The sequence below is a fragment of the Leishmania braziliensis genome, chromosome 36 (genome assembly GCF_000002845.2).
Source record: "Leishmania braziliensis MHOM/BR/75/M2904 complete genome, chromosome 36".
Lineage (NCBI taxonomy): Eukaryota > Euglenozoa > Kinetoplastea > Trypanosomatida > Trypanosomatidae > Leishmania > Leishmania braziliensis.
This window is the reverse complement of record NC_009327.2, coordinates 894,755-904,836: the sequence shown is the minus strand read 5'-3', so window position 1 is coordinate 904,836 and position 10,082 is coordinate 894,755. Positions and strand designations below refer to the sequence as shown.

The following is a 10,082-nucleotide window of genomic DNA, read 5'->3' as shown; positions in this document are numbered from 1 at the left end:
CCTTTATGTCGCCTTCGAGAAAGTCAAGGATGAATGGTTTCCCGCTGTCTCGGTCTGACAACGCAGTACGAGGTGCTGCATGAGCGCTTGTAGGCTTGTTTGTGGTCACGTCTTCTCTTTATTCGCATTCGCGAGCGTTTCTTTTCTTCTTCTGTTGCCGCCAATGTTGTCCGAGCGGTGTCGCATACACCCCCCCCCTTCTCCTCCGCCCTGCACGCCTTCCGCGAGGTCATGAGGGTTGGGTGCTTGCGTGGAAGCGTTTGGGAGATGGACGACCGTCCACGCGAAAGCCATCGAAAAGGAAGCAAAAAAAAACGAAAAAGAGGTGACCGCCTACACTGCAGGAACACGCGCACACAAACCAGTCCACAGCGAGTGCATTGATAGCAAGACCGGGAGGGGGCAGAAAGGGGCCCCCGATGTCACCTCCCTAGGCGTGATCACCCACACGTGCGTGCCTTCGCGCGCTCCTCACTCGAGAGGTTTCATCACCGACCGATCTGGGTTCACGCACGTTGACGTGACGAAGCACAGTTTACATTAAGGAGAAAGGGAGAGTCGCTCTGTGCACGGGAAGGGGTAGAAGGAGGGGGTGAGGTGGCTCATCACGGTCCCGCCGACTCCGAGACGTGTGGCGCACAGAACTCGCCCATCTTAATATGGTGTGTCCTAGGTTTGCCCAATAAAGCGAGGCGAGCTAACACACTGCGCTGTGTCATGCCCTTGAGCCTACGCTTTCTCAATTAGCCAAGCCCCTAAGCGGCGATCACGTTTTCCTCATCACAGTCAGGGAACGCCAACAGCAAGGCCACACTCATTCTCGAGATGCGCGTACACCTTATTCAAGGGTGGGCAAGGAACCACGAGGAGAGTTGCTTTAGACCTCTCCGTCCAGATCGCGTCCTTGTGAAGATTACCGGCAACACCCTTGTTTTCACAGCTCCTGCGAAGGAAGCATCTCCTCCCCCCCCTCCGACACACCCATGTAGCCATCGGAGCCAATCACTCATTTGTCCTTCATCCTTCTTTTGCTTTTTTGGTTTGTTCTTACCGTTTCGCCATCCGGGCCTCGAGGAGCGCCTTCTGCTTTGCCTCCATCCACCGCATATTATACATGTCCGCTCGTGGCTGCATGCATGCGCTGAACTTGCGCACGTCTATCCCCAAGTGCTGCAGCACGATCATGTAGAGAAACATGTACTGCTCCACGCGCTGCACCATGCCAAAGCGAGCCTTGCGCATGTCTGTCACGATGCGCCGGATACTTGTATTTGCCAGCAACCCCGCCTCCGTCAGCTTGATGGCCGTGTAGGCACCGATGAGGGTGCCGGTGCGGCCAATGCCAGCACTGCAGTGCACAAAGACTGGAGGCGTGAGTTTGCCAGCTCTCGTGTCACTTCCGGTGCTGTTGGCGTTGCTGGTGGTGATGGGGTTGCGGGGGGCGTTCTCCAGCCCAGCCACGGAATCACGGGGGGCCGATGGGGCCACTACATACTGCCGAATGATCTTCAAGAGCTCCTCGAAAGAGTCGGTGCTGTCGGGAACGCCGCGGTCAGGCCAGCCCACATACTGATACATAACGATCTTGTGTGCGCGCGCCGTCGACGTGGCCGAGGGTCGTATGTAGAATGGCCTTCGTACAAGTTCGTGTGTGGCGTCGTACGTATACGGGTCCTCCTGGTCCTTGTACACGCACATGTTGCCGAACGACTCGATCCTGCCAGCGGGCGCGCTGTCGGCTGGCCAGTACCGGTCTGCCTTCACAAAGCCTGTCTCTTCCACCTCTGTCAACATCAGCAGCAGGGTCACCTCGCAGCTGTAGATGACGGAGAGAAAGTCATCGATGCACTCCTGCACCGGCGCCTGCGAGGCCACAAACACAGGCTCCACACTCATATCCACCACGTTGGCGTTGATGTAGCATTGTGGACGCCGCTTGGTAGCGCGGCTGGTGGTGGACTCTTTGCTACCCTCGACTTCTTTCGCGAAGGCGCCGCTACGCAGTGTGCTCAAGAGCCGCTTCTCTGCAGCCTTCCACACATTCTGTGCTGTGGAGGTGAGGGACTTCATCGACGACGACGCCAATGACATCGAAGGTGGAGAGCCGGACGTGGGGAGTCGTGGACTACCCGTCGTCGGCGGCACGGATTCCGAGCACGCTGGAGGGAAGATCGTCTCCTCGTTGGCGAGTACGTTGATGTAGCGGTTCTTCGCTGGATTGGCGTTGGAGGTGGTAAAGTTGTACATCCGCGGGTTCATGGTTTTCGCCTCGATAGCGGCAAACTCCTCCTCGATCAGGTCGAACTGCTCCTCGATTGACAACTTGTACATGTTGAACTTTGGGTTGCGCTCCCTATGAGAACACGATGCATTGGTGAGGGGCTCAGGCGTGCTGGTGCTGCTGCCGAGATCGTTGTTATTGTAAGAGAGATTGGCGCTGCCGGAGACATCGACGCCGCTGTTCTGCATCTTCAAGGACGGCTGTGCAAGTGCAGCGGCTGCCTCTGCAGTCAGCGACGACAAGTTGGGAATCTCACTGCCGCTGCTTGAGGGGCTTTCAGACAGCAAGATCGGCTGAATAATACACGAGTCGTTATTGCTCATCTCCCCTCTATGCCATACGCCTGCTCCTCGTGTGAGTACAACGGTGCAAGGACGATCCCACGCAGCGCGCAGAGACAGATGTGTGTATGGAGAAACGAGGAAGAAACAATATTCAATGATCGCCACGCAAGCAGCGCGAGCGTCGTCTACTGCACAACTTATGAGAAAAACGAACTGATTAATAATGGGGTGGGGAAGCTGAGCAGGCTTTTACAAGACCAAGTTGGTTGCCTCGTGTTGGCTGCTTGTTACGATGTGAAGATGGTAAGTGTTTGAGCACGAGAAATCGCCTCGCCTACCTCGTGCGAAAGAGACGGTGGTGATTACCCACAAAACCAAGCGGTGTAGTGGAGAGGAAGGAAACGACGTACACACCAAGGAGGGCAGGCCGAGAGAGAAATCGAGGAACACAGCGGTGGTGATCATACACGATCAAGCGACATCTAACAACGCTCAAAGAAACCAGGCAACAAAAAAAGAGGGGATACTTTTTTTCGCACTCAGCAGTGGCCCAGGAGAAGGGGTGGATGGGTAGGAAAGGGACAGCAACAACAAACAGCAACCGACATGTGTTCTGCTGGCACGTTTTGAACAGCGCTCACACACCTACACACACACAGAGAGAGAGAGAGAGAGTAGGGTAGGAATAAGAGAGAGGACAAGATGCGAAGAGTGAGACACTACGGCCCAACAACGCGCCGAAAAGGGGGGAGGAAACGCAAGTACACCAGTAGGTGACGAGAGAGCCGGTTCGAGTTGGAAAATGAGGAGAGGAAACTACCGTTGGCAGTTTTAGCTCTAAATAGTGAAGCAAAGAGAAAAAATGAGCGCGGCAAGAAGGCACAGTGAAGGGGTTGAGAACAGTGGGGGATTTGGAATGCGGAGGCGTCGAAGATGGTCTTGTTCGCTGTCACTCGCGCGGTTTACCTGTGTCTCACTGCGTCAATTAAAGGAAGCGAAGGAGACGAGCAAAGGCGTGGGTATGCTGTCGACCCATTAGATCATGTAGTGAGCAGCAGCTGACCCTAAGAAAAATCGAGAGGAAAGCGCAGCCAAAGAGTAGTCGAGAGGGCAGAGCCGTGTATTCAGGTGTAAGTGAGCACATCTTTGTGTGAGCAACCTACCTACCCCAGATGAGGAGGGGGAGGGAGGAGGGGGGAAGGGAAAAAGGGAGGACTTGGAGCCGGCGCACATTGTCCTTATCAGATCACATGTGCACACTGAAACAATATGCTTACCTGCAAAACAAGAGCTGACGGCCTATCGGTGCAAACAAGGAGTGCTCCATAGTTTGATGCATGCGAGTGAGCCCTCCGCTTCATTGGGAGGGTTTTCCTTCTCTCCTCGCCACCCTTATTCTAATACGTTTTCCCTTTTTCTTTCTTCTGTCTTACGTACGTTAGAGGCGATTTATTCCACAGCAAAAAAAGGAAAAAAAAGGAATACTCTTCTAGCGGCTGAACCGCCGTTGACATGAGTACTACACCTCCCCTCCCCCTCCCAAGCAGAGACGCGCCTGCGCGTGGTCTGCAGATCTCGACGGCTGCGTATCGTCCTCGCACAGGTGACAAAGGGGTGTGGCAAATTTCAGTCCTTGTACGTACCTCGCTTCCTTTCTCACCCATCGTCTTCCTTTTCCACATTTGGACTCTCTTCCGAGGCTACCAGCTCTTCGCCGAGACGCAGCTGCACACCCTCCAGGTCCTCGTGGTTTATGAGGAGCTGAATGCGCGAGTGAGCGCGCAGGGCAACCGAGTAGAATACTCCACCCAGCGCCTTGGGTGCCTCAATCTCCAGCAGGAAGGCACCAATCGACAAGCCCTCAAGTCTTCTGCGCAGCTGCGTATCCTCGACACTTTCGAGCAGCTTTTCCTTCAGCTTCCCACCACTCACAATCATGTCCTGAATGAGAGTGACAGGGACGCGTACGAGGCGTGAGGAACGGCGCATCAGCTTTGCGAAGAGGAGCGCAGACTCGCTCGTGATGCGCCAGCCCTTGTCCAGAGACTCAAACGCAATAACGCGCAGCCCGGCAGAGACGATGATGACATTGTCCGTTTTGTGCCGCAGCACATGCGCGGCCATGCGAGAGACAATGCTGCATACCGAGCCAGGGGACAACCGCAAGTCGCGCTCGCCCTGGGCGGTGCGCACAAACAGAAGTTGCATGGGAAACTGCGGGACGTCGTAAAAGTCGCTGATGACGCGCTGGATCTCCGCCGGTGCGCCAACATACTGGGGCGGCAAAGACATGGGCTTGGTCGGCTTAGGCGTAGTGGTCAACTCCGCCTCCAGCCCATCGCCACCGGCGTCCGCGGTTGCCGCCGCGTCGTCGGCACTCGTGACGTGCGTCTCCTTTTCGCGCTTTGGAGGAGCAGTACTGCCGATGGTGATTGCCTGCTCTGTAGCTGCCTCCACCGCGTTATTTGTTGTGGCGCCTTTCTCCTCCACCTTGAGCTCCTTGAGCTTCTTCAGCCGGAACTCGCTCACCTTGTCGAGTACAGCCACAAAGAAGCCACCACCTTTGCAGTGGGTAGGGAAGAGACGCATGCACAGCGACAAGTCCAGAGCATCGACGGCGGTGGAGCTGTACCCACCAGGGGTGTGGGGTGGAAACAGCGCCTCGTGCATGTTACCCTCCGGGGCTGCGAACACGCGTCCGCTGGCATCCGTGACCGTCCACGTTGTCATGCCAGGAGCACACACAAGCCGCGGCAGCAGTGGTCTGGCGTCCACGAGGCGAAGGGCACCACGAGTGCGGTGCACAATTTGCGTTACCACCGCCTCGTTCTCGACAGGGTTCAGCGAGCACGTGCTGTAGACCAGGCGACCGCCGACACGAAGAAGGTGACACGCCCGCAGCGCAATCTCGATCTGTAGCTTCTGCAGGTTAATGGCCTCCCTGGGAGACCAGATCTTGAAAATGTGTGGCGCCTTGCGCAGCGTGCCGTCGCCGGAGCACACAACATCGCAGAGGATCTTGTCGAAGCGAAGCACCTCAGCACCGGCCGCCGCCGCCTTGTCCGCATCACCGGGTTGAGGCTGCAGCGGCAGCTCGGGAAAGTAACGTGCATCGTGGTTTGTAAAGAGGGCGAAAGGAAAGAGTAGGCGAAGCCGCTTCACCTGGTGCACTAGCATGTTGGCCCGCTTTGTGTCCAGCTCGTTGGCAATCACGAGGCCATCGCTGTCGTACTGGAAGGGGAATGGCGACGCGTCAGACTCAAAGGGCACGACCTTGTGGCGCCCAAGCGCTACCAGCATCTGGGCCGTCTTGGAGCCTGGGGATGCGCACATGTCCAGGCAGACATCGTTTGGCTGGATGTCGAGCAGAAACGGCGGAATCATCGAGACCTCTTCCTGTCGGTTGATCGTGCCGAGAGCCGTCTGCCGAATCAAGTACTGCCGCAATGGCTGCATTTCGGGACGCTTACGGAACTCCGTCTTGTCCGCGAGGATTCTCCAGCCCATGCCAGCGATCGGGTACCACGAGATCGGCTCCACAAGCGACAGGTCGAGAGACTCCATGTAGGCCCGCACCTGAGAGGCGAGGGGATCAGTGTCGTTAATCCAGAAAGTTGTCAGCAGCGGCGTGCGGAATAACACCATCTCCTTAATCCACAGCGATGCGGCAGCATCCGCAGATACTTCCTGCGCAGCAGCGCTCGAAGAAGCCGACGAGGTGCAGGCGTCAGTCGAGGTCGGATACACGGCGCGAGCTACCATACGGCCTAGCTGCTGCAATGTGCTGTAGTACCTGTCAAACGACTCGTTCACAACACGCCGCATCTTGGCTTGATGCGGCGTACCTACCCAGTCGCCATTCTCGTCGTACGTTGTCGTCACCGACAGTATTTCGCGCCGATTCTTTCCAAAGGCCTTCAGCTTGCGCTTTGGTGCCGGCATTTGCTTCTCCGATCACTGCGTGCTTTTTTTTTGTGTATGCAGGCGGATTTGTTCGGCGCGGGTGTGCGTTTTTGTTGACACGATTATTAAGGCAAACGCTCACCGCCTTTGACGCCCGCTCGCACAACGCAATCAAGTCCGTCTTTGTAGCCGCGCTGGAAACAAATGGGAACGGGAAGCGCACGTGGGGGGGGGGGCGGGGCGCGGCAAAGAATCCCTCCTCGTAGGCTCCCAGCCCCAGAGCGAGGGGTGAAGCAAAGAGGCAGTACGAACGAGAAAGAAGTTGCATAGGAAAGGGCAGAGTAATACTGCGACGATGACAGTGCCAGAGGCAGCCAGCTGCTGTCCCACGCAGACGCTGTCCAGTACCCACGAGAGGCTCACGAGGGAGAGCGAGACCAATTCGCCATCTAAGTTACAACTTTCGCCCCCCCCCCCCATCACGTAAAGCACGCAATGGACCGCCATCTGAGGTCCCTGGCAGCGGTATGTGCTTTAGAAATGCTGCTGACGTGTGCGGGCAGCGACACCCACACACCTCCCACAACAGTTGATCTCCCACTGTTGTCCCTGTGGTTGAAAAATCGCTGTTTTGTAGATGATAGTCAATTGAAACGAATGTCAAACAAGGAAGAAAAGGTGCACGATGTCTCTGTGCGTGCTTGTGTGTGCATTGTGGAGCGTGGCAGGAATCGAAGAGACTCTCACCAGCCCCGGAGACCTACCCAAAGAGAACTGCGAGACATTGCATCAAGTCGCCAAGAACCACACGCACATGAGCATCCGACACACATACGGAGACACAAACAAAAGCTGTACATCAAACTGAAAAGACTTACGCGCTGCGAGAACAGGATAGGAAGAGGGGGGAGAGCGCCGTGCGTTGGTAAACAGAATGTACGAAGCATCTCTCTGGGAAGGGCGCCACCGCAGTCTTCACACACAACAGGGCTTGCCACCTCCTCCAGAACCCTAGGCGTTCTTTTTTGGGTCTCCGATGTCTCACCCCTCGTCACTTTTGCCTTCTATTGAGCGCTAGCAGGCCTTCAGCTTTCTCCGTTCGTATTACTCCACCGTGACGGCTTCATTTTCAGCAATATCGTGCGGCCGATCCGGTGGACCAGAGCGCATGGCTAAGAAGTACACACCATTGATCTTCATGTTGATGAGCGTGTTATCGTCATTCGTGACGTTAGCGCCGAAGTGTTTGCCTACAATGACATGCCAGGTTCCGCCGTACGTGTCGTCAAGTCGACGCTTCAATTTCACCGCTACATCCTTGTAGGTGTGTTCGGCCGGCATGAAGTCGAGCACCGCCTGCGCGTGTTCTGCCATCTCCCCCGTGAGCGCCCGGCTTGTGTCGTGCTGGAGAATTTCGATCAGCCGTTCCGGACGTTCGATTTTACTCACCTCGTTCTTATTCAGCTCCACATCGTAGTCCTCCTCGTCCGCCATTGCGACGGCGCTTGCGCTCCTCTTGTTTGGTGGGAAGGCGGAGAAAGGGGGGGACCCAACGTCTAGACGGCAGGGGGAGGGAGGGAGCGCACAATGCAGAACGCCACAAATGCCTTCGTTGCAGGTGTGTGTGTATGTGTGGGGGGAGGGGGAGGCGTAAGTGCACAAGTCTTAGAGGCGGTCAAGGAGGCCAGGATCATGCAATGCGAGTTTGTGTAGTCGAATGATCACCCGTTGAGACTCCCCCGGAGTGGGTAGCTGTGTGAAAGTGGGGACTTGTATTGAGGTGATCCGCTGAAGCGCTGTGTACCTGTATTTCCCCCCAAGAAGCATGTGAGTGACCTGCACGATGAGACCAGCATAAACAGAGTTATCAGAGAGAGAGAGAGCCAGAGGGCGGAGTGGCAGGTCCTGGCACGGTACAGAGAGGAGCGGCGGTGTGGTGTATCATCTCTGTTAAACACCCCGATAATGGACGTGCAATACTGAAGCTTGAATTAACTCTTGTGTTGTGGCAGTGCATAACAGCATCACTTTCCCTACAGAGTGAAGGAACAGCCTTGCCAAGGAGAGTAAAGGCCAGCATCACCCACCAGAATACACCCGCACATCGGTTGGCATTAAACGCCACATCACCCACAGCTTCCATTATGTCAATACACCTCTATTTTCATTTCCTGGCATTATCAAAGCACCCAGGAGTCGCGTTCACGACAGCAGGTTAACATACACTACAACTCATGGCAAACACAAGTCACCAAACAAAATGATAGCGATACTTAAAAGACGAGTTAGCCGTTCACACACGCATTCATAGCAGATCTTGGTTATTTGAATCAGCGCGTGTCGTCAGCGACCGTGTCCGGTAACGGAGATACATTGCATTGTTGGAATCATCACAGCGCGGTGCAGCCAGCGCACTCGCAACGCAGGGCAGGCGGCGTCTCTCCTATCTTCGCTGTGCATGAATCGTCCCGCCTACGGTGCACATGTGCGGCACGGGATTATAACAGCGTCGCACGGCGGGGGCAAGCAGTGCACGGTCACCGTCGGCACTGGACCTGCCAGCGCAGCTCCCGCACCCCTCTCTCCCACACCACACACAGCACAAGACCCCTACACGCACTTGGCAGCCCTCAGAGTGGAGTGATTTGCGATATGTTTGATTTCTCAGCAGGCGTCCAGCTCAGCGCACACTACAATGCAACATTTTTGTCATCCTGCGGTTGGCCCAGCGCATGCAGAAGCACGAGAGGGGGGAGAAGGAAAGGAGGAGAGGGGGGGGGGGGCAAACACGCAGCAGCACACACGCATTCATAGCAGATCTTGGTTATTTGAATCAGCGCGTGTCGTCAGCGACCGTGTCCGGTAACGGAGATACATTGCATTGTTGGAATCATCACAGCGCGGTGCAGCCAGCGCACTCGCAACGCAGGGCAGGCGGCGTCTCTCGTATCTTCGCTGTGCATGAATCGTCCCGCCTACGGTGCACATGTGCGGCACGGGATTATAACAGCTTCACTCGAAGGCTTAAATAGGAGAAATACCATCGGTATAGAAAACCTCTTGACTTCAAGGTAGAGTGGTACACTCAGTAGCTGCCATGTTTTCTCTCTGGCTCACCAGCACTCTGGTGCCAGCCTTTGCGGATGCCTGCATGAAGTCACTTCGAGAGCGCCATGTGATAAACCAGAGGGGTTGTGTGTACGGGTTTACTGGGCTGTGTACGCGTGCCTGAGCGAGGAGTCTTGGCGAGGAAAAGGTGCAGCGAGTAGTTTGGTCGAGACTGTTAGGGTGACAAAGGTTGTACAGGATTTTTTGTACGCTTCTGGGGCCACGGTTGGCATCGTGTCTATGAACGTGCAAAATAGCGAATGCGGATGCTGATCATCCCCGCGATGCAGGAATGTCGTTCTCAATATGGTGCAGCACTGGAGGTAGAGAGGTGTAGAGCTCAGAGCCGTGTCGCATGCGCATCTCCTCCCGCGCGCTTATCCAAGAGTTAGCTGTGTGGCACCGTCACCTCATGACATTACCAAATCACAGAAGAAATAATCTGCGCATTGAACGTATCACTTTTTTTTTTTTGGCCTTTCAACTGCCCGTTGTAGAGGAGGAAA

At 55.7% G+C, this 10,082-nt stretch overlaps 3 protein-coding genes across 3 annotated transcripts; all 3 read right to left on the bottom strand.

The window, feature by feature from the left end:
* Positions 1-1,047: 1,047 nt before the first annotated feature.
* Positions 1,048-2,604, bottom strand: LBRM_35_2420 (protein-tyrosine phosphatase 1-like protein; the record flags this gene model as incomplete). Its single annotated transcript, XM_001568812.1, has 1 exon — positions 1,048-2,604. One exon carries the CDS (start codon positions 2,602-2,604, stop codon positions 1,048-1,050), a length of 1,557 nt encoding a protein of 518 aa, XP_001568862.1.
* A 1,617-nt stretch (positions 2,605-4,221) lies between these two features.
* Positions 4,222-6,507, bottom strand: LBRM_35_2410 (conserved hypothetical protein; the record flags this gene model as incomplete). Its single annotated transcript, XM_001568811.1, has 1 exon — positions 4,222-6,507. The coding sequence occupies one exon, from the start codon at positions 6,505-6,507 to the stop codon at positions 4,222-4,224; it is 2,286 nt and encodes a 761-aa protein (XP_001568861.1).
* Positions 6,508-7,572: 1,065 nt separating this feature from the next.
* Positions 7,573-7,962, bottom strand: LBRM_35_2400 (conserved hypothetical protein; the record flags this gene model as incomplete). Its single annotated transcript, XM_001568810.1, has 1 exon — positions 7,573-7,962. The coding sequence occupies one exon, from the start codon at positions 7,960-7,962 to the stop codon at positions 7,573-7,575; it is 390 nt and encodes a 129-aa protein (XP_001568860.1).
* Between the last annotated feature and the right edge of the window lie 2,120 nt (positions 7,963-10,082).